This window comes from Erpetoichthys calabaricus, chromosome 18 (assembly GCF_900747795.2).
Source record: "Erpetoichthys calabaricus chromosome 18, fErpCal1.3, whole genome shotgun sequence".
In the NCBI taxonomy this organism is placed as follows: domain Eukaryota; kingdom Metazoa; phylum Chordata; class Cladistia; order Polypteriformes; family Polypteridae; genus Erpetoichthys; species Erpetoichthys calabaricus.
Window position 1 is genome coordinate 13,810,813 of NC_041411.2, and position 26,837 is coordinate 13,837,649.

A 26,837-nucleotide genomic window follows, 5' to 3' on the forward strand; every position below is an offset into this window, starting at 1 on the left:
ACACAATGACCAGTAGGGATGTCTCATTTCTAAGCTAAATTGGGACATAAATACTATATTGTAAATAATTAAAATATATTACCTGCTGTAGTTAAAATTAGCTAGATTGTGACACACTATCAACTCACAAACCTTCAGCCAGCAATTTCTTCTGAATTCAGAATGCCATTTGCCAATTTTATTCCGGTTAGATTCTTCTATTTGCTGTAATTTCCATGACGTAATTGACTCATTAGTTGACAGGTTTCCTAAAATGCCATTAATATGCATTTCTATTGTGGTGGTTGTGGCAATGCACCATCAGCGAATGTTCCCAATTTAAAATTAATCTCCTATACTTCCACATGAAATACTTTTCCCCATTGTTTGGAACCTGATTAAGAGCATTACCTAACATTTCAGATTATAGCTTGTTTAAAACTCTGCTTGGCCAGTATTTATACTGCAGAAAGGATATATTTCTTGAAAATAATTCTTTGGGAAACTGCAACATGTGAAGCTCGTAGAACACATTACACTTCTCCTCAATTCTCAGATTACCAGTACAAATCTTACACTGCATGCTGTGCAGCATTCAAGCATCCCGATTCTAGAGCAGTGTGCCCCGCCATCACTACGCCTAAAGTGCTAAGATCACCACTCACATGTTATTGTCACTTTTATAAAACGCAGCTGCATTTCCCCATGTTGCCACTGTACACCCTTGGTTCTGTCTGTCTGGAGTTGGCAGGAAGTCCAGCCAAGTTTTCATGAAGTTGATGTGCTGTACAGATTAATTATGTGTCTATCTGTCTGTCTAAATAGACAGAGAGATTTTTGTCCCCTGATGGGAAATTTGGCGAATTTGGGAAATTCTCCCCTACACTAGTAAGGCACAAAAGTATTGCTAGTGCTATGACTGACACCTACTGTCCCTTACTACGTGGGCTACTTTGAATCCACCCAGTAGTCTCAGGAAGTTGTGGGAATAAGAAATTATTACAGTACATTCTCACACATGCCCTCTGTTGGCCACTAATGGATATGCAATGTTACAGACATGATTACAGGGGTCTGTAGATTTTAAACAGTAGCAATGAAGACTGAGGAGTGTAAAAATGCTAATACGCATCTCACTTACTGTATATTTTCATATAATGTAAAAATTTAAGGAAGGCTAATAAAGGTATTTAAAATAAACTTGAACATCTTATTTTATTTTTACAAAATTACTGCAATTTAAGGCAAGTACAGGCAGGCAGGTAGAATGCCACCAAGACAGTAAAACACACTGATTTCCCCAGACGGGCTATCTCCTCACCAAAGAGACCCTGAAGATGCCCCTCCCAGTATGCACTCGTACAGCAAGACCCAACATAATCAGGTGTGAATGTTTAATATATACTTCCATACACCTTACAGCAATGGCGCCCTCTCCAGAATTTGTTCCTGCCTAGCGTCTAACGCTAATTGGGGTAAACTCAAGCAGAACCCCAGTGGCCCTGTTCAAAATTAAGTGGGTTAAAAAATGACTGATTGACCTTACAGCAAATTTACCTTGGAAAATATATCACACTGCTCCTCTACTCTTCTCTTTTTCATTTTTAATTAAAAAAAAAAAAAAAAACTTGTAAATAAGTACTTGATCTAGATCTGTCTCTAGAGCACAAACAGAAATGTTGCCTAGACAGCATCCACCACTTACACAAGCACTGAGAATTTGTTTAGAAAAACTGCGTACTGTATATCTCCTGAGGATAGACTGTGAAACACTTTAAGGATGATAAAACAACATTCCTGTCTTTGGGTTTTATGTTTTTATGTTTCTGATATCCATTAACATTTCTCCAGGTTGACTTGGCTAATTCAAACTGGCCTGATTTGTGTCAGCGTGCTGCCATCGCTTGTACATTTGGTTACTGCCTTTGAGTCTGCATTACCAGTATGAAATTGTGTGTTCCACCTGTGATACAGTGTTGTAGAAATTGAGTAAAAATTGTAACGAATGGAATAAAAAACACGTGTTAATTTTCAGCGGGGTGCAATGCAAATTGAAATATATTGTGCCCCTTATAATCATCTGTAGAGACATACTTCTATGTTACACTTTCAAAAGTCCTAAAATTATATTCTTAAAGCCCTTTGGTACACTTCACAATTCTGAAACCTTGGTGTGCTTGTTAACATGTACTGGAGATATATACCGCATATATGGCTGAACAGGATCCCTTCCTTCCTTCTTTTTAAAGTGTTTACATGCTAGGTCAGATGGCTATCCTGAATGACACCAAGAAAGTATGTCTAGTAGTGCTTCCGTGGCTGACTGGAACCCTTCTAATTCCTCTGTAAGACATTTCTAATTAAAGCGACATTGCTAACTTACCCCAGTGGAATCAAGGGCTGAAAAATTTACAATTCAGGTTTTACCTATTAGGACACAGCAAGTGATTGGGGAAAAAAGTTATTGGGCAAACAAAAGTCTATTGCTACACACTTTTGACAGTAAATGCTAAGTAGTGACTTTTCCTGTAGGAGCACACATCTATTTTTCAATTTCTGTTTGTGTAGTGGTATCCGGAAGTGAATCACTTCTGTCGTGGCGTTCCAGTCATTCTCATTGGGTGCAAGACAGATCTTCGAAAGGATAAGGAGCGCCTGCGCAAACTTAAGACTCTGGAACAAGAACCCATCACTTATTTACAAGTAAGTTAACTTCTTGCTAGCTTTAAGGCAGAGGATGGAAGGTGTTAAAGTAAAAATGTGGAACAAAAGGAAGAGGTAGCTAAGCATTAAGCTTTAAGAAAGAAATCTTTCACTGAAATAGTAATTATCAGGATTACCTGAGAGCAGCCAGTCAGAACACAAATTATGACTAGTGCCTTAATTTCTACAAATACCCTGCTTACTGTAAACACTAACTCGCTTGTCTTTCTTAATAGGGTGAGGAAACCAGAAAGAAGATCAGTGCAGAGATGTATTTGGAGTGCTCAGCCAAATTTAGAGAAAATGTTGAGGACATTTTTCAAGAAGCAACTAAAACTGCACTTTATGTTTTGAAGAAATCAAAAAATAACAGAAATAAGAGGAAGTGTGTCATATTGTGATGCACATGTGGCCCTTGTCTAATTGACTTCTAATAGCTATTTTCAAAAGATATGCTTAAAAGAGAGGGAAAAAAGACTACCCTGCAAAAAAAAGCTAACTTCTTTAGCTCTGTTCTTATGATCTTTTCTACAAGTATGAGATGGGGCTGGCATGCTTGGCTGAACAGCTTTTACACAGAAAGAACAACAGAAATGCTAGAAGTATGAGGTCATTCATCTGCAAGCTCCCCATCCTTGTGTTGCATTTCTCCTTCCTTGAATTGTTTACCACTGCTTTAGTTTACATCAAAGAAATCTCAGGAGTGTCAGTTGAGCTAAACATGTCAAACTTTCACAAAGTTAATTTGCCTCCACCAAAGCTTCAAAATCTGCAAAGCCATGGATTCATGTGTGTCTTTAGGGGACTTTCCATGGTCCAGCCACAGCCAGTTCATTTTTCAGCTGCTTTTGTAAAGATGAAAAAGGGAATGCAAGATGGTATCAGACACTTTAGCTTAAAATTGTTAAGTGACAGGCTTGATTACCTCCTAACTCCACAATTGAGATATGAAAGTCACAATTCTTATTTGTAATATGAGACTCAATTACAGTGGATCCAAAGAAAACTACTTTTTCCCCATACAGTTCACCAATATGACAAGATCAATATTGTATTTCCTTCATGTGGACCCCAGTAATTAATTTTTCACTAATTTATAAACCCCATTGGTTGTAATTTGAAAACATTTAAACATTGTATTTTGTAAAAAAAAAAAAAAAAAAAAAAAATTTGATTTCTGAAATGTCAAGAATTTTAACCTATTTATGGAAAGGGTATGGGAGTTTTTACTCATTGATCATTGCATTTATAGGAAAGTGTCTAAAATAACATGTTAAAATAAAGACTTTGCTCTCCTATAACCATCTATTTGTCCCACTGCTTTATAAACAGATTTTTTTCCAGCAGTAAAGGTCAGGAAACAATTCAAGCCGAGTTTGAGCAAGATTATAGTATTGGGCTCTAGTGTTTTTTTAATTCCTATGAAAATTGCATGCATCATTTTCACAATACCTGGTTTCTTGATATATTCAGATAACAGGGTTTTGATTAGTAACTTTAAATATGCCATGAGATTATTCCAGGATGGATTGGCATCTAGGTAAGAAATATCTGGGAGTTGTTTTGGCTAATTCACCTCTCCAGTGTTGTGTGGAATCCAGGGAAAATGCCTTAAGACTAGCAGACGTAGGTGGTGGTCCCCATTTTTTTTTTTTTTTTAAAAAAAAGGTTAAAGGGGTGTGTTCCTAATACCAAGGGATCACACTCCTTGCACTCCTTATAATGGCATGACCTAAGATACAGTTAAAACCACTGCAGATTCTATGCTGGCCAAGGAAGATTTTTGTTTTTTCTTTACATAGATGTTTGAGCGATGGATGATTTATCAATCCTGTTTACATTTGGACAAAGCATATGACTCTCATGGGATCTTTGTGCAAGGTAGTACAACAGTATGCGCTTACATGGCCACTACTACATGCAGAGCAGAAAAAAATGTTTGCTTATGTATAATTAGGTTGAGATTGTTCAGTATGGGTACTGACTGTCTCTTCTTTTATTCATTATTGGCTTAGACAGGATATGATGGGGCAGCCAAGATCTGCAGAGTGTTCAGTTTAAGAGCTTAATGGCTACCTCTCTGCTGTTTCCAGTCTACCAAGTGAAGTTTCCCTAAGAGGGCTGAGGGGACAGACCCATTACATAATGTAGGGTCTGGGTATGCCCCTGCAAACTGGAGAGAGCTGTTGTGAACTATAAGGAGTGGTCTGCCAAGTTCAATGTGTTGTTTAGAAAGCCCTGAGCAGGAAATGATAAACAAAAGGGAGACTTTGTTTTCAGTTTTGCATTGCAATTTTTTTTTTATTTTGAGAGATATATAAAAAAATAAGAGCCATTAAATCCTGACTTGGTACTTGTTTTGTTTATAAAAAAACAACACAAAAACAAGAAAATATCCTTCAGTGAATAAGTACCATTATATGGGACTGGTAATATCATAAACAACTGCTAGCCTTTTCATAGGATTGAAGTCCTGACGTTTTCACTGGGACCCTTGAGGTTTACAGCTCAAAGCCACCAGTAGTAAGTACATTTTCTGCACAGAATGAGTGCAGCATATTGATAAAACCAAACCTTTTGATTGTTGTGGAGTAACATGATGTATATAAAAATTGAGAATGCTGTATCCTATTCCAAGATTTATATTTTACACCTTAAAATTAAATTTGCGTGTAATTAGTCTTGTCAGCCAAACTTCTTGCTTCTCAAACACAAGCAGTTGAAAACCAAGTCTGATGACCATTTTCATTTTAGCAAATGGCAAACCATCACTACTAACATCTCAGCCCTGGGCCTTAAAGAGAATTGTTTTAAGATGGTAAATGATCTCACTGTATTAATTTGGCAAGGTTGTCTTTCTTCTTTCCAAAACGCCATAATTACTTGAAATATAGTGCAGCAGCCAAGTAACTTGCTTTCAGGTTTTATTTTACAGCAACATCCATTACATCTTTCTTTCAAGACATTAAGAAAAATATATATATTTTTTTTCCCTTTTCATCATTCAGACACATCATAATTCCATAGACAAATTTCTAATTCAGGGACACAGGCATAATAACCACTAAAAACAGATCATGATCAGGCTCAAAATTATATATATATAAAAAAAAAAGTTTCAACATAAACAGTTTCTCAATTATTGTGCGTAAGTGGCGGCCAAATTTGGGTCTGAATTACATTTCTACACGTGTAGCGCCTCTGTACAAAGTCCAGCTCCTCTTCCCCCCCACCTTAACTTGAACACATGAATGAAAAACACAAGCTTGTGGTTACCCATTTGTAAAATCCTCCATAGGAGGATTAACATATATTAATTATGTCAGATTTATGCATGCAACACAAAGTAAGGATTATTAAAACTCCTGGTAGCAGAGTCCTTGGTTTTAATATTGCAAATGGGAAATAATAAATGTGACACCTCCCATATTCACATCTTTAATGTATGGTAACATGCAATTTATGGTAGTGGACTTAAAAAGATGGGCTTTCTAAAGAATAGTAGTAAATTTCTAAAACATTACTTTAAAGATGTGAAATGCAATACTGTTTTGATAGGTCAAGGACATCAAAAACAGAATACTAAGATTGACTAAAACCAATGTTAGATTTCAAGGATTTTCCAAAGGAAGGCAAATAAATAAGTGACATTTCAAAGTAATTATGAGGCTAAAAGGAAATATACAAGGAAAATAAAGAAGGACAAATACAAGATCCCTGTCTTACACTGGCTACAAGTTTTCCCATTTACTTAAAAATAATAAAAATTAAGGAGTGGAGGATAATAGGTCCGTGGTATAAAGGATTTTTTTCTCTAAATCATTGTATCCCATCTTCTATAACCAACCTCACTTCTTTAACTGTACAAGATGGGGCATAGAGATTTACACCTTGCCTCCTCCTGTTTTAATTAGTGTTATCCTATGTAATTATTCTATTAGCTGAGTGATTGTATTACATTAAAAATGTAAGCTAGGCAGAGGAAGTATATCAGGCCTTCATTTGACTTTGCATTGGCCTTTGAGATTAACATTTTGCTGCATTTCTAAGAAATGCAGCATACATTTACCTTAACAGAGCAGAACCACCATTCTGGTCCATGTAATCATTAAAAACTTTACAATTCCACAGCTCCCTTAATCTCAGTCAAATCCCAAAACTGACACAGGTCATGCAGCTTTTGAATAAACAATGCTGCTCTCTAAAACCTTTTGATACACAAGTCAACATTTACAAAGCTATCATGGTGCTGTGCACTGAAAATTATACTGCTGAATATTCAAACACCAGCAATGATGTCTGAACTTAGGACACCAAAATACTGCATTATGAGCTTTGAGCGCTCCATTTTAAGTTTTAAGTACAAGTTTAAAAACAGCAGTAAAAATACTGCCGACAGTTGAAGCAATGTTTTAAGATTTTACATGCAATGAAACATGGCTCAAATGCAGATTTCCCTGAAAGAGAAGAAATTAATCATTATGTTCCTCCCATGTGTAGTTAGTTGTCTTCTTTCCCATTCCATTGCTTTTCATATATAAAAAAATAAAACACTTGAAGCTATAGAGAGGCACCTAAAATCAGTATAGCACATCAAAACTCAGTTGTGGCTTCAAAAGTGTTTAAATCCTTAAAAGAAAAATCTCTTAACCCCCTCTAAGTAGTTATTTATCCCCCTCAATTTCAGAAATATTTTCCAATAAATTACTTAATTTGAACATATGGTATTCTCCCAAACAACATTCCCATTGCTGACTTGAGTAGCTTGCAAATCTGACATTGAAATCTAGTCTTAGGCCACCTCCACAAGTAGAATTACAAGTCTTATTTCACATGATCTCACAGTGTAACAGCTGAAGAGGATGGCAGCAACTCAATACCAGCAAATCAGTACTATTCCCTTTATACACTTTCAAGCATTCAAAGCCCCTAAAATTACTGCGGGGTGAGATGAGGCATAGCAGAAGAGAAGTGTTCAGTTTCTCTCTGAAATCAGTGCGCCAACTGGACTCATTCCTTTTTCCTGGCTTTGTCTTTGTTTTTGTGAAATTTCTGGTGGACCACTTTCAGGGTGGTGAGAAAGTTACCCAAAAATAGCAAGAGGAAGGTGAGTGCCAGCATGAACACCTGCAAAGACAGAATCAATAACACAGGTAAGATTTAGAAGGCTCTTCGCATGCATTCCCTAATTCACTGCATTTATACTGCTACTTTCTGACCTCATTCTAGCATTATCTTTAGAACCCACATACTGGGCGGCAATTACAATTTGTCCATCTATTGCTTAAACTAATTCATGTGTATTTTTCCTCCAAAATCCCCATTATTTCAGATATCAATGTATCTAATTTAATGAACAAGGGACATAACTAAAAAGCATACTAGCCGATTTGAATTTTCTGTTCAATAAAATGGTCATCATTCCCATGTCAACTCTACAACAACATTGTTTTTCTTGGGAGACCAATATGTTGATTCTTTGCAGAGCTAATTCCACTATTTTCACACTGAAAGAAAACAGGATAAATGCACTAGGTTTTCCAATTTCACATCTGGTTTTTTATTTAAAATTACCAATTTTCAAGGAATAAAAAGGACAAAGTGGTGTTTATATGTTATGGAGATTAGGTTTTAAATGACTAAGTCGTTTCCATGTTAAAACAGTACAGGAAAAGAATGTTGCAGAGACAGATCAGCAAATTGTGGACAAAGATTGGCTCAAGCAATGAATTACTTGGGCTGTGAAGGAAAAAAAAAAAAGTTTCAAACTATAATTCTTCTGTAGTGGATCACAATATGTGACAGTCCCACTGTAAGTAATGTAGGTTACACCCTTATTGTAGCCATAAGTGAAGAATGAATTGTATCTGCTTAGCAGATGCTGCCACGCGCTCTGTGGTTTGTAACAGCAGATTTCATTATTAAATGGTTTTAAATCTACATCACATAATTCACCCTAGGATCTCGATTTCCACAAATTCTCATCATACCAGAAAAATTACACGACTCCATTTGAACTAGTGATGCAACATGCGAGGAGCACATCGTGAAATCAGTAAGCTGAATGTGGTTGGCCAATATGATAGTTTATATGGATGGGAAAAACCAAGATCAGTGCATTTCCAGGACATTCACAAGAGTGGGAAGATTTAAAAGCACTAACCTCTTATTTGTTCATCAAGAAAGTACAAGAATATTAAAAATTAAAATTTCCCCACATACTGTACATAGAATGGATTTCCATAATTTTTCTGTAGTAAAGAATGGGCCATTTTATCCTAAATAATTTTTGCACTTCTGTACTTTTGAAAGTGCATCTAGAACTTCAATTTGAGAAAGAACTATCAAAAATCTAATATTAGTTTTATAATAAGTGGTCCCAATAACAGGAGAAAAAAAGGTTATTTTGTACCAGGAAAGTTTTGAATCTAAGGTTTTACAGTTTTCAGAGTATGGCCTTTTGATCTGTACCCATCTCTTAAATTTGAGGAGGGCTAAGGTTAACTTAACTCTAGCTTAAGAAAATATAGTTGTAAGAACCACTGAGCAAATGAGACTGAAGTTAGATGCCTTTTTCACAAGCCTCTACAGTAACTGGATGAAACTGTATTTTGATAACTAGGGATTTTCCTTTCATTTCATGGGAAAAAAAACCCAAAGTACCATCACTATGCACTAAACTACAAACCTAAAAGAGCATTAGTATGAAAACTCTAAACCAAGCATTGGCTACCTAGCAAAACAAATGACTAGATGTAAAAATTACCTAACATCATTGTAAATTTTATTAAATTATACCATTATCAATTACAGTCATTTTAATTGCTATAATAATATTTATACAAATAAAATGTTTGGTGTATTATGGCTTTTGTGTGCTTGAATTGCTTCTGAATAAGCTTTATTTCAACCTTTATTTTAATTTTAAAATAGCTAATGAAAAAACACAGAATTATCTTCAGTCTTTAAAAGTAATGTGTCAAAACTCCATCAGTTCACCTTGTAGAACAACTCCCGCAGGGTAGGACCTCTAACAGAGTCCGAAAAGGAAAAGGTTAACCAAACACTTTTCAGGCAGTCCCAAAAAGAAAACTAGGGCATCTTTTACAATTTGTATTCCTAAAGCGGCATTGAACAGATCTGACTAAATTATTACTTTTAATAATATTTTGAGAAATATCTAGCAGTGTCCTTTTCACTGGAGGGTGAAAGATGCAAAGCTCAATTACCTGAAACCTCTTAGGATCTGCTAGTAAGTGTGTTCTGTATTGTTTAATATCAAATGCTAGGTAATTATTGTAAGGTAAACTAGATTAATAATCAGAAAAACTAAGTGACTGAGTGGCTACAGAACTTTCCCAGATCAGTAATACTACCATTTCCACCACATCTGAAAAAGTCCCTAGACTTACTAATTCAGATTCATATTGCCCAGACTAGATTGTACATACACATCTTGCTAGGGTAGAAGTACTCTACCTACATTACTGCAGTGTACATAACAGCATGCTTTGGTCCTCTTATGCTTCCTTATCATGGTTCCATCAAAACCAAGGAAGGACAAAGAAAGTAAACATTTTACAATATGTGAACGACATTTTCCTAAACCATCCACAAATTACCTAGTTTTGGCTATGTAGCTACTGTTTTTAGTTGTTTACTGAAACTTGAAATTTAAACAGAAAAGCATGGGGGCATTTCTGGAAAAGGTCTGAAGTTGTGCATATACATACAGAATATGTTGTAAGTGGAAACACAGTTAAGATCACTGTAGTGAAGATACAGAGTCATTTAAAACAGATGTGGATTTTTTTTCAATTTGATTCGGCCATTATCATTATAGTGAAGTTTTCTGGAGGCACAGAAAACCACTTTCATGTTTGCAATAGCACCATCTCAATTAACAAAATGCACCTGCTTAAATGCTCTGGTGTGTGTGCTCTGTCTTGAATTGCACTTACCTGCCATTCTTTACATTCTGTATGTCTAGACAATCCAAACAATGTCAGTGCATTGTACAGCTGCCAAAACTATAAAATAGGAAGAAAATTATTCAAAAATCTGGCATTGATTTGGAGGCAGCACAAATTGGACAAAAAAAAAAAAAAAAAAAAAAGACTTATCTGCAGCAACTCATAATTTCTATGCCAATGCATTCCTAAATACTGTGCTAGGTATGCCACTTCATTCATTATTTGCATACATAATGTATCCAAAGGCATAACTCACTTTTCACAATGAGAAGAAAAAAAAAGAAAACACAAAAAAATCAAAACACAACTAACTTCAAAAGTCATCAAGATGCTGTGCCACAACTTTCTAAATAATACTATGATGTATGAACTTACATGTCCAAAGAAGAGAAAAGGGAGAAGAAATGTCAGGCCTCTCCACATCCAAGATTGGAACCCCTCTGCCAAAAACATACCACAGAATAAACCTAAAGTACCTCAGATGTGTTATGTTAACTTAGTCTAAACATGAACTCCCGAATAAAGAAAACTACTAACATCTGGTAAGAGAAATGCCTTAAGAAAACTGAACACGCTGAAGTACACACTGCCCCATAAATAATCATGATTCACCATACCTCCTACTTTTACTTATTCTAACAAAAAAAAGAAAAAAAACCCACCATGTATCAGATTTCTGTTTACTGTGCCCAGAGTAAAACAAAAAAAGCTTTAAGAATGGATTACTGGTGACAAAAACAGTGCTGTGTCCCCAGTATTATTTAATATTAAAAAAAAATAAAATAAATAAAAACATACACACACCAGACTACACACACACACAACATTCTGTAGGCAATAGCATGTTCCCCCCAAAAAGATCATGTGGTGGCATTAGGCTGGTCACAAGGATCTGTGTAAGTGGCTATACGCTATTGATTGGTGATGCTCAGTGTGTGAGAGTTTTTTTGTATTTGAGAGTTAACACTGTTTGTGTCGAGGGTTGCATATTACTTTGTACTATGTGCAACCTCGAAGATAGGCTTCAGCTCAAAGTACCCTGAAGTGTTTTAAATGGTTTTGATAGTGAATAGATCCATTTCAGTTTTATTTTTACAAAAACTGAATGCTCTCCATTTCAGGCTTGCAGTGTATGATGAGGATGCCATACAAGTCTCAAGACATGCTGTAAAAGAACATATACATTCTTTTACCACATTAACCACACATAGATTCTCTGTCCACATTCCTAAGTTTTAACAAATACCATTTGACAGTACTGTTAAATCACCCTGAATTATTTTAATTTAATTTTAATTTAAAAAATTATCAATAAGCTTTTGATGCTGCATACCACTAACATTATACAAAGTATCCTCAGTAAGATTTCAGTACAAAGCCAACTCAGAACTGAAACACACATTGGGGATTTCCCACTATGGACCAAAACTTGGAGCAGATATGGAGTAAGCCTGTGGGCTTTTTTATTTTTTTTTTTAAATTTCGTAAGATTTTTAGGAAACTTGATTAAAAGGCTACTAGTCTGTCAAGACTGGATTGGCAGGCCAATAAATTCCAGCCTAGTTTGGTATGATTAGTGATAACAAAAGGAATGAGCACCAGGAGAGGCATGAACATATTTTTTATACTTCACAACGTGATTAATAAGACCCCTATAAACTTCTCACACGTATTAGACACTGTTTTAGTAGACTTTGAGCAGGGTTCTGGTGTAAACTATTCAAAAGTACTCCAACTCAAAACAATTCCATTTTCAAATTCAATTTTGTGTCACTCCAGACTGCATACATTTTGAAAATACTATCTAGTATGTGAAACGAAAGATCGATTGATAGATAGATAAGATAGATACTGGGGATACTGGGTGTACAGAAATATGGAATATTGAAACCGATTCAACATACACATCAAAAGACAAGCAAAATATGGCACAAAACTAGTATTTAAACAATGCTGTATTCTTTTAAATCACAGCAGAAACATTAAATTCAAACAACTGCTGCAAAAAAAAGTGCACAATTGATTTCTAACAGACTAATAAAATAATTGCCAAAAAAAATCCCCCATACACACACACACCAGAAATAGCTGGCTGAATGTTTTAAGAAACAGTAGAGAAACCGTTTCCTTCAAATTAAATCCACAAAAATTAATTTCACACACCTACTGTGAGGTCCAGGTGATTCCTTTCGCCCAAAGCCCTGAGTCTATAGAGGCATCCACTCTGGTAGTAATACTGTAAGAACTGCACAAAGCCTATACAGCAAAATGAAGGAGAAAATCTTAAAGCAGACAGATCTAAAAATCATGGACATCAGCTGCATTGTTTTTTTCTTTAAAAAAAGAACAGTTCTGGAAATCAATTCAAATTACCTGGTAAAACATCAAAACAAATAAGTATAAAAGTCTGAATTAGCATAAACTTCCCTAATTCAGTGTGTTCAGAAGACATGTAATGATTTACTTCATGAGGTAGAAGTACTAAATAAAAAAAGAACAGTTGTACAACATATTTGAAATATTACAATGTGTGCCTTACTTTAATGTTTCAAGTCTAAGTATTCTCGACTATAATAGAAAACCATCAAAAACAACAACATCTTAATACATAATTCGCCTGCCTCCTCACTCACGTCCGTCTGAAGTCAAATGCGCTGTCGCCTTCTGCGCAGCTGCCCGAAAAACCTTACGAGACCGACATCTAACCCTAACATCGCGGCAGGCAGCGGATTTACGGCCGCAAAAATTCAAAGAGAAAGGCGACTTCGATTAAAGCTCTACAGGCCTGAAAGGCGATTTCGACTACAGCTCGAGGCTTAATTACGCATTCTGATTCAATTACGCATTCATTCAATACACCTATATCAGGTTTGTGGTTCTTATACTTATTACTATTCCATTTTTGTACTGGAACATTCATCATTCAATATTATACTATAGGCCTGGAAAATTCATCAACTAACAGTACAAGCCTGTACAGTAATGAGTAAAGCGGACTACAATAATCACAAAACAACTTCTTCGTTACTTATCATTTGTTCTTCTTACACTGCCGACACAAACTCGTGCCCGTTTCATCTTACGTTGTCAAAACGGGCTCTTTGTCCGCTAATACATAATCACTGTCCTTGAAATAGTCTAAAACGATATTCAGTGTGCTTATGTTTGAAATTTATCATTTTTAACCTTCTGGGAACGGCTCTTAGAGGGTAGGGCCACTGGTAAAGAATCAAATACTGGAAAAAAAAAAATTTCCTTAGATCAGCAAACTCAACATTTCATAAACTGACACTCCTCATGTTCATGTTACTAATCCCCATTTTTCTACATTTTGTGAAAAAGAGTAACATTGCCCTGTATCCCATTAGGGTTTGAACCCCATGTTTGGAATGATGTGGCATGCACAACTTCAAATCCTTCTGATCAATATTGCTGAAGACATTTATTGGATGTAGGATGTAATTTCCTGCACACAATATGGTCCCAAAAAAAAAAAATCTCAAAATGCTTGATGTCATACATAACCAGACATCTCAACAAGTTGAATGATTTATTATATGTGGGTGCAAGAACAAGGGAAAAAAATACTGAAGTGATTTCCAAGTATTCAATATAGTAAATAATTCTTGTGAACATAATTAAGCAAAACCAAAGTGATAAAAGTTTAAGGAGGTTCTCACCCCTCTCAACTACTGGATACTTAAGTTGAAAGGCGGAACTGCGGTCAGCAAATCTATTTAAGCCCCTTACATTTCATCATCTTCTATGCAATAAATAGTGAGTAGTGGTTTGCAATAAAAGGATAAATAAATTATATATAATTTCTTCAATATCACCAGATAATACTGGTCTCTGCTTTTAACATTTCTCTCTATTATAAAAAAAAATTCTGGGAAGGAGACGAGACTTGATCTTCTCGGAAGACAATTTGACGTCATGCGAGACAAGGCAGTGAGACAACATTTAAAACAAGTTCACGGACATCTAACCAATCAGTTGTTGAAATGCTTCTGGCAGAAAGACATCATGTGCTCCCAGCTCTTAAAATGACAAGCAACAAGCAGAACATGCAGCTTGCCATCAGATGATCTGACCGCTTCTCCTTAGCGTGTGTTCAGCATGAGCGGCAGAGACGCAAAGTGGCAAAAGGACAGCTGATGTACAGGCTTTGAAATGATCGACACAAAGCGCGACAAGCAGAGAACGCAGCTCGCCAGCAGCAACAAGCCATCAGATGATCGGACTGCAACTTCTTAGCATGCATTCAGCCCCCCCCTTCACAACACGAGTGGCAGAGACATGAAGTGGCAAAAGAACAGCTGCTGTACAGGCTTTGAAATGATTGACATGCAACAAGACAAAAAGAACACACAGCTCGCTAGCAGCAGCAAGACAACATGATCCGACGGCATCTCCTTAGCGTGTGTTTAGCCGTCCCCCCTTCACAACACGAGCAGCATTAAACATCCTACGAGAAAGATTTAACCACGCCCGGGGCCGGAAATAAAGGACAAGTATTATTTTTACAAAAGTTTTAAAGTAAAAGTGAAAATAACGCATATGTAACAATTGCCATGAAAATAACAATCTCTTTAAATTGTATATCCGGTAAACCAAACCCTGGGATGGGTGAGCGAAGTAAGCAGTGGGCAGAGCTCTCTAGTGTTGTAAAACTTATTTTTCAGATACAAGCTACTGAAAGGTTACCAATATTTAACTTAAGGTAAGAAGTCCAATTAAATAACTACCAGACCTGCCACTGCTTACAATTCTGTATGGCCACAGGACAAATTGTAAAAAACTCTCCACTTACTTTGATAAATAGAAAATGCCAGGAACTGATTTCGAAACATCTGATACATCAATCCATCTGGCCTAAAGAAAAGAAAAAAAAAAAAAAAAGACAAATTGCATAGCAAGACTCACTCTAATTACAAAACACAAGTGTGCTTTCATTGTGTTTAATAAATTAATGAGACCTAATTTTTTACTAAAAGTGTTTCCCTTTCCAATTAGTTTTTTTGGTCAACAATAACTATATTGCTTTCATTTTAAATTCATCAGTTTAAATCTATAAATACATATTAAAAGGTAATCACTCACAGCAGGCTGGATCTTCTGCAAATGGATAAAAAGTAAAATATCAAGCAATTTAGCCAGAGCACACACTCTTTCAAATTTAGCTCTTGCACTGACTGTTCAACTCAAGGCCAAGGTAGCATCAGATCACCTGAAGTGATGTCTTACTACCATAAACAACTGTCAGAAACAGAGCTACATAGAAAAAAAACAAAACAAGCCGGTTATCAAAAAAAAAAAAAAAAAAATAAGTGGCTACTGAAATTTTAGCAGAAGCTCTAGTATGTGTATAACATAAACAATTAGTTCTCGAGAACATTACTTTATTTCAATATTAGATGTCATCTTAGTACAGCCTGAACACCGTCCAAGATACTTAGGCCAAGAGTGTATTTCAAGCTTTACGATTTGATAATACTTTGCTGCCATAGATTGAACAATGAATTCTACAATGTTAAGAACAATCTGAGGACTACTTTTAAATGTTTTATGTGAAGCATAAATAGACAGAACAAGAAAACGCAGTAAAATTACTTACAAAATAGAAATGAAGAATATGGCTAAAGGCATAACCCAGCTCTACGTCCTACTGAAATGATGTTTGAGGACTTGAGGGTCTTGAAGCTCGCTAATGTTGGGCAGTTCCAGGTGCAAGAAGTGACAAACTATTCCATCCAGTTGCTTTAAATGACTGAGTATCTTTAACAAATGTAAGGTTACTTTAACTAGAAGCTGAACCATTGGGTTTAAATTTTATCTTAAGAAATTACACTTTGTATTTCTTCAGATTCATACTGAATACGTACAATCTTCCATTATTCTTGTAAATTATAGATGCCCTTGATCTATCAATTGCATTAAAAATAACAATTTTCCACTTGCTGAAAGTGTGTTGTTAGATAAAACACTTTCTGTTAATGGACTTGCTTTCATATATTGATACACTTTTCAGTCTATAATATCATCCTTGCTGGATGTTTCCTTTTGAAAACAGACAGCCTCTCTCAAATGACAAAAAACTTTGAGAGAACTACTACAATAAGGTTTCTTAATTATACTCCGCACTTCATATTTAAAATACTGTACATAATACCTCACTCTAGTGTATTTTTACTTTGTACTTGTACATTTTTAATGCATTCCTATTCTGTTTTTCTGAACTTCTGTAAGATTTCACCTAACAGACCTGATAGAAATCTATTGATTGCTTCATCAGGACGCATACTTCAATAAAACCAACAATAAACAGGTAAATGTGTATGCTATCATTCTTAAAACTAACAACTCAAATACTTCAGCAACTAACTTGTAACAGTTTTTCTGTAACAAGGTCATCCAGTCAAATTTTCCACAAAAGGGGATAATATAGGTTAATGAAGGCTTTCCTGGCAGCATTATACACAGACCCTGGACTTAGCACGAATCCACAGCACTGTCAATTCTTCTTGACACTCATACTTGGGATGTGGGAAGAAACCACACTCCCCATGGAAAACATGTGGACACAATGAGAAAATGCCAAATGCACAAATACAATGCCCAGATTGGCATTTTGTTTAATGCAGATTGATCAATTTAGTGTTTCTTTTCAAATTTTACAGTAGAGAAGAAATGAAAAATACAAAAACAAGGAAAAAAAATACCCAAACATACATATACACAGAGTTTATATTTCTGTATGGGAACTAAGGAGTTTAAAGATAGAGGAGTAGTTGGAACACACAAAAAAAGATACCCATTTATGTCAATCCGATTGTTTCTAGATAGTATCCAAATGTACAGTATACTCACCATGTTAACATAACCCCTGATAGGAATGTTGACACATAATGATGTGAAACCCACCATCCCTTAATTCTGTAACATAATTCAGAAACAGGTAAATTATTTTACAGAACAAGCAAAGAATCTACACAGTTACACTGTAACCTTGGACATTTTATAAAATGCAGCTTAAGAAAACTGTAAGAACAGCAGCAATAAACTTTTCCTTAAACATCAAATTCATTTTGCTCCTAGTTTTAAAATAGTTCCAAAACCATTTAAATGTATACATTTGGTTCAGTATATTTTGTTTGTTCCTTTTTAGATTCCCTCATGGTAGTACTCATTCACCATTTTTGATTTACTAAATGATAAGTATGTTGACTGAGTTAAAGCTAGCTCTGCTAGTCCAGTGTAAATTGCCAGGCCTTGTGCATCTTTTTTTTTTTTTTTTTTTTTTTTGGTTGATTATTGATTATTTGTATTCATTACTTTTTAAAACTTCATTTTTCATACTGAAAACGCTGTATCCAAAATAAGCAACAATGTACAGCAGAGATGGACACAGCCTTTGACTAAAATGTTCACCCTTTGTTTATATTTATTAAAAGCAGAGTTACCATTCACATTTTAAATTTTTTCCTCAAAGATGCTAACTGTGATGAAAAGTGACATGGTACAGCTGATGAAGCAATTCTATTTTTGGCTGCCTGAATTAAATTGCTGTATAATGTATTTAATTTGTCAATGATGGAAAATTAATCTTACAGGCTTTTCTTTAGTGTATTTTATTTGTTGTTGCATATTTCCTTAAAGCACTGATGTGAACATCTTTTCTTTTATTATTCAAGTTTTTAATTTAAAAAGGCAACACTCAAAAAGAATAAAGAGGTTAATGCATAATAAATATGTTTTTTCTATACCTTTAATACTCAAAATGAAGTTAAAATTTGCCTTTTTGATGGAGCTTCAATTTTTGATTAAGTTAGCACAAAATGCAGAATGTCATCTTTAATGACAGCTTTCAACACTTGAACACAAATCCTGTAGTATTTCTAACTTGAGGGTCTCATGAAATGCTTCATTATGTTTGACATTTTATTTATTTTTTTAATTCGTGCTGGATAAATTCAACTCACCATTGACTTATTAGTAAGTGAAGTGCACTAAGTAGTTTAAACATTTAACAAAATTTATATCTAATGTGTGGCTATCAAAAGTTATCAGATAGTATATCTAATGAAAAAACAAGCTGGAAATCCTAACAAAAATAAATATTCTTTAAAAGAATAGCATCACTTCATGGAATGATTTAAAGAAATATTAAACAAAGAATGGACCTCTCACCTTGAGCCATTACTAATTAGAATGCTTTCCCTAATGGTCAATGTGCAGTAGTACCAGACAAGTAAAAAATTGAAGATCTCATCGGTCACTCTGTCAGGAGAAAGCACGTGACAAACAGTCTTTAGAGACAATTTCATATGTATACACTAAAAGGCAGATCAGCTTTATAAAACATTTTAACTTCTCATATCCTAAATAAATTGTTCAAAATGGAAAAAATTACCGCAGTTAAAACCAGAGGGTTATACTGTGGTAAGTGTTTTGATTTAATAGAGCTCGGATTTATATTATATATTATTAAATAACTAGAGTGGTGATCTGCAAGATATAGACATTCACCTATAATAAAGTGAGACAAGCTTTCCTGACTTATTAGTTGGTTTTCTAATTCTAAAATATCTGAATAATAATTTAAATAATGTATATCTTTTTTTTGCTTCACAGAGCTTTTATCACGAACACATGATCAATGGTAAGGTTTGTTAGATTATTTGTATTTTTCAACTACACGGAGAATAAGTGGAATATAGTCTGCTGACAAAGATGTTAGTCTGCCTTATTGGTATATTACTTTCTTACAATATTCCATCATTATTGAAATATCAATATATTTATGAAAAATTACATCACGTAAAAAAACTAGCTCAACATGAAAGAAAGTCAAATATCAGATGGCATCTGCACAGAGATTTTCACATTTGATTTATTAAGTATTACAGATTTTACACCTACGAAGACATTCTTAGAATATTTAAATACTTTACTTAATGGGTATATATAATACATCATGAGGCTATGTTATTAGTCTTTTAAGCATTCTGTCATATATACATTTCATAAGCAAGTAAGTTGATGTAAACATGTTATCTATAACACCTTAGTATACAAAGTAACCAAGTATACTGTGTCTATTTTGTTTTCCCTACAAGGGTTTTTTTTTTTTTTTGTTGTTTGTTTTAATGTTCCTGGGGAGTCAAGTCTGAGAAGGCTGTCAAAAAACAGGACCTAATAAAGCCCATTGAGGTATTCCTTGTGTGATTTTGGGCTATACAAGAAATAAATTGTTGTTGTAGTAGTAGTATATGGAGTACGGGTCCTGTACAAGGTGACATGCTGAGAAAAAGAAACTTGTCTTCCACAGTTTCAACATGTGAGAATCTTCCTTTCATAATTGTAATACAAACTAATTTGTTTAAAAATACAATAAATTAAGGCTTTGCACAAAAAAAGTTGCACATTAGTATGAAGGGGAAAAATGTTTATTATTTGTTGTACTTCCCACTATATGATGAAAGGTAAAACAGAAAACTTACCTATAATTTAGTAAAAACCTACATGTTATAGCACCTAGCAACAGAATTATTGTTAAATACAACTTGAATTTTTCATATTCGTCTTTGTAGGCAAACCTGCATGAAGAATACAGTATGCAGTATAAAAATTAGATGATTACAAAAGTATTAATAAGATCTACACAGAAAAGCCAAATATACACTACTCACAACAGCATTAACTATCAGCAAATCTCATTGTGCACACACAAACATCCATTGATTACAACCATACTATTACTGGTATCTGAAAGTTTTCACTTGATAAAATATGTAGGACCTCCCACAAACTAAATTAGACAGTGTCATACTGTACATTAAAACCTGCTAAAAAAAACAAAAACCACAGGACCTTCAGATGCAATAAAAATATAATAGGGGTCGGACAGTGCTAAATATATTGAATACATGGAAGAACAATTCTTTGAAAAATCATTCATCTATTATTTAAATAAGGTATACTTCAAATAAATACAAATTAAGAAAGTTAAAAGCTCAAATCTTCCAATTTCAGTTTGTGCCAAAGGGCCTACTGCAGACGCCCAGGCCCCAAAACCAACTGTTGGATTTAGTTTGAAATGAATGTCCATTTTTTCTTTTCAGACAAGCTACTAGGTTAATTACTGTAGCTTTGGACACAAGCATAACAGGGCAAACTGACTTCACTTAAAGGGAGATGAGAAGAGAGGGAGATGAATATGTAACTTGAGACACAAGTGGGGAAAACGTTTCAGCAAAATGCTGGACTAAAATAACTATTGCCTGATGTGGAACCTACATTTCTATGATTATTAGGGGGATCACTTACTCATTTCCCAAAATACTGGAACAGAGAACATAATGCACCCTCCTGAGGGCAGACAGTTTCATACTGTTGCCAATCCAATGCACTAGGCTTTCAATTTAAAGGTTAATTTTGGTCATGCTTTTCTGTTTCTGAGTGTAAGCCAAAACAGACTAAGGACAGGCACAAGGACAAAGGTGAAACATACTTTGCCTGATTACTGAGCAGAGTCACATTCACATTCCCAAGTACGAGGTTTAAATACAACCTGAAAAAAAGTAAAAAGGAACTGCATTATCAGTATATTTGATTATCCTAAAAGACAAATTAATCTGCATAATAACCAAAGCCCCATATCTGATCAATATTTTTTTGCTGCTCAAGTCAACACATATCAAGTAGTATTGTGTTTGGTTTTCTATAAAATGTATGCCATACTGTATAATCTTTGTGACAAAGGGAACCTTTCGTGGTGTGTTGATTCTCATTACACAACAATTAGCAACAGTTTAGAAAAATACCTAAATATAATGATTCATTGAGTAGAGAGATTACAAGAAAATACAGTAAGTACAATAAATCTAAGAACACTAAGTAAAAAACAGCAGAGCCAGATGAAGGGGCAGATAAGGAGGACTAGAAAGTTTAGCATTACATGTTGATAATTAAAATATGGTCGCCATTCAAGAGCAAAAAAAAAAAATGGACATTTAGATAAGTATTTGGATGTCAAATTCTTAAGCAGTGTTCTGGGCAAAAACAGAATCAGTGAGAAGATTTTTGCCACAAATAACACAGCATGGCTCTCTTTGTGTCCAAGTAAAGAAAATTAATAATCATCAATCTGCATTAAATCTATTGGTCAAGAACAGCTAGACGGGTGCTCCAGCAACATGTAAAAGTAACCATCTCATTATTGAACTAGGCAAGTTCCTTAAGCACTTCATCTATCACATAATATCTGGAACCAAACAGCATACTATATAAAATCATTTTAGGTAATATAATTTGACTCCAACTATATTCCAGAACAGCACATTGGAGATTTTATGTCTTTATTCACTAAAGTATATTAGGTATTAAAATTTTACATTTTCTTTTTGGGATTTTTTTTTAAACTACAGCATGCAATACATTGGTAACTTTGACTGATCACAAAATATGTTTAAATGTAAAGGTATGTAGGTTTAACACAGATATAAGTTTCTTTAACCAAAACAGTAAATGAAGCTTTATAACTTTCACTTCTTAGTACTCTAAAAAGGCAAACAACAAATAACTAGCTCATCTGCAAGTATTTCATTGATTTTCTTTAATTCATTATGTTCCTACTACTAATTAATGTACTGTAACAATATTTAAACAAAAGTAACACTAGGGGGCACTCTCATAGTGGACACTCACCCCAAATGAAACAAAGAAGCTAAAAATGTATGAATTAGTGTATTTATTTGCATGTGAACAACATAAAAGAGACAACATTACACTCATAATACAAGGTGCAAAATAAACAAAAATTAAGCAAAATTTGCTGTTCCTCTGGGTCTGTGTTTATTAGTTTGAACACATTTATCATGTGGGGGTTGCCTGACTAATTGCCCACCCCAGTACCACATCCAGGCAGTTTCTTTCTGAATCCCCTAACACTTGACTCACCCTCTGTTGTTGAGTGTTTTTACCCCATTCTCTTACTGACTCTACATTCTGTTATCCTCTGGCCATGTGGCGACTTTAAAAACCATCTACTGTTCAATTCCAGGCAAGCCCTGGAATAATTTCTAGGGTCAGTTCAGCCCTACATTTGCTCATGAGAGACCAGAGGAAAAACAACCTCCACTGACCCCTGATGTCTCTGTAAACATGAACCTTGTACTGTGCTTAAAGGGACTGCATGCCCTCTAGCTGTCAGGAACTACAGCCACTATTGGAGTTTTCTTCCTGAGCTCACTCTTCTCTCTTCAACGAGAATGCTTAACAGCCTTGCTAATTCCTTCATCTTCTGCACCTTAGTAACCTGGAGAGCATTTCATTCCTCCACTATGCCTACCTCATTCTCATGGTCATGCTAGCGATTCCAGGTAACAAAGTATAGAATGATGGTAGATCATTATTACTTTTACTACTTTTCACGTGCTCCACCTCACAGTTGACTGTTCCTACAACGCCTATGCAGGCCTTGTACCATTTCCTTAGTGCCACTGCCACAGGCAAACTTATTAAACAGACTCCCCCTGACATCTTACAGTAATTTTAAATATATTCTGCTGGTAGGTTACTTTTTTTTTTTTAATTGCCATATTTAATATTGCAACAAAAATCACCTGGACAGGTTTGTATCTAGTGAGAAGAGACGTCCTTAACTTTTCAAATGCCCTGTATGACAAAGCTTGCCCTGTATGACAAAGCTTGGTGCTAACCTCCCTATTGGCGAGAGTGCAAGCCAGCAAGGTTAGAGATGTAATCTTGCTTCTCTAAATGAAAAGGATGGTAAAATCTATACTTAACTCAGAGGCAAACTTCTAATACTCTGAACAAAGCTGAACACCACAATGACAAGTCAAAAGGAATCACAGTAATACTTTTCCAATAAATATGAAATCTGTGATGTCCTTCATATTAATGAAAGTAAAATACATCCTACCCATTTTTCTTTGGCAAATAAGCTTCCATGTCAAAGAAAACATTTTTTCGCTCTTTGATCTGACATTCAATATTCCGGATGATTTCTAATTCATCAGCATTCTTTGTTCGTTTACACCTGGGAAAGGCAAAAACATTTTAAGTTAGGCAATATGGTAAGCTAATATCTAACGGCAAAAACATTTATTCAAGGAGTACTTTAAATTATTTTTTAAAGCATCAAGATGTGCTTACAACTATACCCATATTTTAAAACAACCGGTGTTATCTTGGGAAGGGACTAAACAAGAAGGCCTGCAAGCTTGTTTGGGAAGTATTTGTTTTCGGATCACTATGATGTGGAGGACCTCATCAAAAACTTAAAAGTGAGGCATTCCAGTTAAAAATGGTAAGGATGCAGTTTAACATTTTCTAACCTTCTTAATCCAACTGAAGATTGCTCAAGGTTGGAGCTTATTCCAGAAACAACAAGTGGAAAGCAGGAAACAATCTGGGAAAAGGGATGTGGATTCCTTTACAACAGGGAAGGATGCATAAAGGAGAAGTATATTTTCTTGGACATATAATTAGTAAGGTGTTCATGAAAAGTAATGTAAATATCTTGAATATAAAAATGTTTACGGTTGGGTATACTAGTACGGAGATTCAGCTGACAAGATATTTTCCTTAATTAGTTTATTTTTAAAAGTTTACACCGTCTGTATTTGCCCTCAAATAATTTTTAAAAGAATGAAATTATTTGCTTGCATAAAATATAATAAACTGACAGTAATCTAGCAATATTTAATATAATGCAAATACAACTGTTCATATACGGTTATTATTCAACATGCTGATATTTATCAGCAAACAAGCACTCCTCTAAGTCACTACTATTCTGGGACAGAAATCTTTTTAAAGGGATGTATGTGCAAGTTTTCAGCATCCCTAGTACGGAGTACACATGCAGTATAGTTGGTCTTTATAGTTGCAAGCTTTGCTTTCATCATGACATTACACTCGGTGTACAGTATTACAACAGGTCTTATCAGATCAACTCATGCTGCTAAAAAGTGCTTCAGTTTAAAAGAAGGGTATGTACAAGCATACGTCATAAAGATAACGTTGAGGTTCACTTACAAATGGAAGCTGTGCTTAAGATCGCTGAAACTCTTCTTCTGCTTGCTGATCGAGCTGCTACATATCGTTTGGAGGTTTGTCAGTTCGTCAAGCTTCTGTTTGTATATTTTATGAGTTTCCTGATAAGAAAAAACACCCATGCAAACACTGGAGTTTAGTTCTGTATTCAATTAAAATGCTCCAAATATAATGATTGCACTTAAACAAAAATCCAGTTATAAATCAATCATTTTATCATACAGAAGAAAGAATAAACCAAAATATAGTTTGCCATATTTGTCCACAAATAAAATATGAGCAAGTGGAGAAGAAACCACTTCCTGATAAACTCTGCTTTATATTTTACTTGCATCTCTTAACTTATCAGCAAAAACTGATATGTTATCTTTTTTATAAACTATACACAAACAATATTTAATTCAATGTTGATTAGGATTGCTGCTAAAACTCTAGGTTTGGGAGCGGTCAACAGAGGGACCAGGAATCATCTAATTATCTGAACCAGAAAAGCATCAACATTTCATTTCTTCAACTGTAGTGAAATGCATGATCAATATATTTCGAGACCATACTAAAAGTACAAATGGGGGATGACAAAATACTGTTTCTGTTTTATTATTTACTTAATGCTCAATTCAGCCAACTTCAGTTAGAAGCTGGATACTTAACAGTTACAATACAATACAATTTGTATAGCCCAAAATCACACAACAAGTGCCGCAATGGGTTTTAACAGGCCCTGCCTCTTGACAGCCACCCAGCCTTGATTCTCTAAGAAGACAAGGAAAAACTCCCAAAAAAAACCTTGTTGGGAAAAAATGGAAGAAAACTTGGGAAAGGCAGTTCAAAGAGAGACCCCTTTCCAGGTAGGTTGGGCGTGCAGTGGGTGTCAAAAAATACAATACAATACATATAACTGAACAAACCCTCAATACAATATAAAAATAAAAATTTTACAAGGCAGCAGCTTGTATTATTCTTGCCACTCTTAAAACAGTCTCCAAGTACATGAAACTTAAATGCATCTTGTTTCATTTAAAAGCTGATCAAAACCAGCCCACTTTGCTGCAATGTGTTTCATAATCTACAGGTGACCAGGCTGCCGTTTTTTCCCTAGGCAGCAGTCCATATGATTGCAGTGTATTTACTTGCTTCTCATCAGCATCTCAGATGATTACTAAATGCCTCATATGTCTTACTCTTCAGACAAGTTAAATTTATTTCAAACTGAAAGAAACCCAGCATCATTACTATCGCCTTATTTTTGTGCACGACTGATTATTACTCTGTCACTAGCCTTGTTGTTGCTGCCAATTAAAAACTAATTAGATCACACCCGTATCACCCGATGTTTCTGAAGTTCTTCCCCAAATCACGAGTGATCCATACTGCAGGCATGCCCGTGATTTTCTGCAATGATTACGTATCAAAACCAAGACAAACTTCGTATCACTGGTTTCCTGAAAGCCTGCTGCAGACGGGATGATAGCTATTTAATTGCTAATCCTTATCGAACAAGATTACTCTTCATTAGCTAATCCGATTCAAATAACGTCGGGGCGGCTCTTTTGCCTCACTTGTGCTATTCTTTTCGCCCATGCAAGGTTAACCACCTATCTGAGAACAAAAACGAGGGAAAAGGTAACATTCCAGTAAGTCGTTCAGCAACAGCTAGGGGAGAGAAAGACACTGACTTTAGGTACCAACCCAGACGCTGGAACTCAGCCTTTAACAGAATGGCTCAACAACTGTCCTCGTTTGTGAAGGAATAACTAAATCTTATCTCTATAACCCAATAAGGGTGCGCTTTGGGTACTTTAACGTGGCGCTGGCGCGAACGTATCTACTGGGGGCTTAAGAACTTTTCGCCTAGAGACCGTATAGTTCAAGCGTGTTGTTACCTGCAGCTGCTGGAACTCCTTCTCCAGCTCTTCCCATTCAGCTTGGCACTTCTCTAGTGCCATTGTAGCAAGCTGTCCACGCGTCCCCTTCGCGAACGCTGACCCTTCCAATCGACCGCTGTTGAATCTGATGACCCCCTCACCACCCTGTGCGCAGGCGCCTTGTCTTCGCGGTAGAGCTACTTGCGCCGTGACGCCAACACTAGAATCACCTCAC

General features: G+C 35.3%; 2 protein-coding genes across 4 annotated transcripts in view; one reads left to right on the top strand and one right to left on the bottom strand.

The window, feature by feature from the left end:
* rhof (ras homolog family member F) overlaps nucleotides 1–3,983 on the top strand; it is a 69,438-nt gene extending 65,455 nt beyond the window's left edge. For both annotated transcript variants that reach the window (XM_028824156.2, XM_051921359.1), the window contains 2 exons: nucleotides 2,548–2,682; nucleotides 2,919–3,983. In XM_028824156.2, coding sequence (XP_028679989.1) covers nucleotides 2,548–2,682; nucleotides 2,919–3,083 — 300 coding nt within the window. In that variant the 3' untranslated portion in view covers nucleotides 3,084–3,983. The remainder of the gene's footprint in view (nucleotides 1–2,547; nucleotides 2,683–2,918) is intronic.
* A 1,040-nt stretch (nucleotides 3,984–5,023) lies between these two features.
* tmem120b (transmembrane protein 120B) lies at nucleotides 5,024–26,837 on the bottom strand. 2 transcript variants are annotated; one of them, XM_028824086.2, is made up of 12 exons: nucleotides 26,621–26,837; nucleotides 24,720–24,838; nucleotides 23,602–23,718; nucleotides 21,169–21,228; nucleotides 20,159–20,254; nucleotides 18,846–18,935; nucleotides 17,526–17,591; nucleotides 15,469–15,530; nucleotides 12,819–12,911; nucleotides 11,031–11,095; nucleotides 10,644–10,712; nucleotides 5,024–7,809 (listed from the first exon to the last, which is right to left on the bottom strand). In XM_028824086.2, exons 1-12 carry the CDS (start codon nucleotides 26,681–26,683, stop codon nucleotides 7,693–7,695), a joined length of 1,017 nt encoding a protein of 338 aa, XP_028679919.1. In that variant the 5' UTR covers nucleotides 26,684–26,837; the 3' UTR covers nucleotides 5,024–7,692. The 2 variants fall into 2 exon arrangements, with proteins under 2 accessions (XP_028679919.1, XP_051777318.1); XM_051921358.1 differs by lacking the exon at nucleotides 20,159–20,254.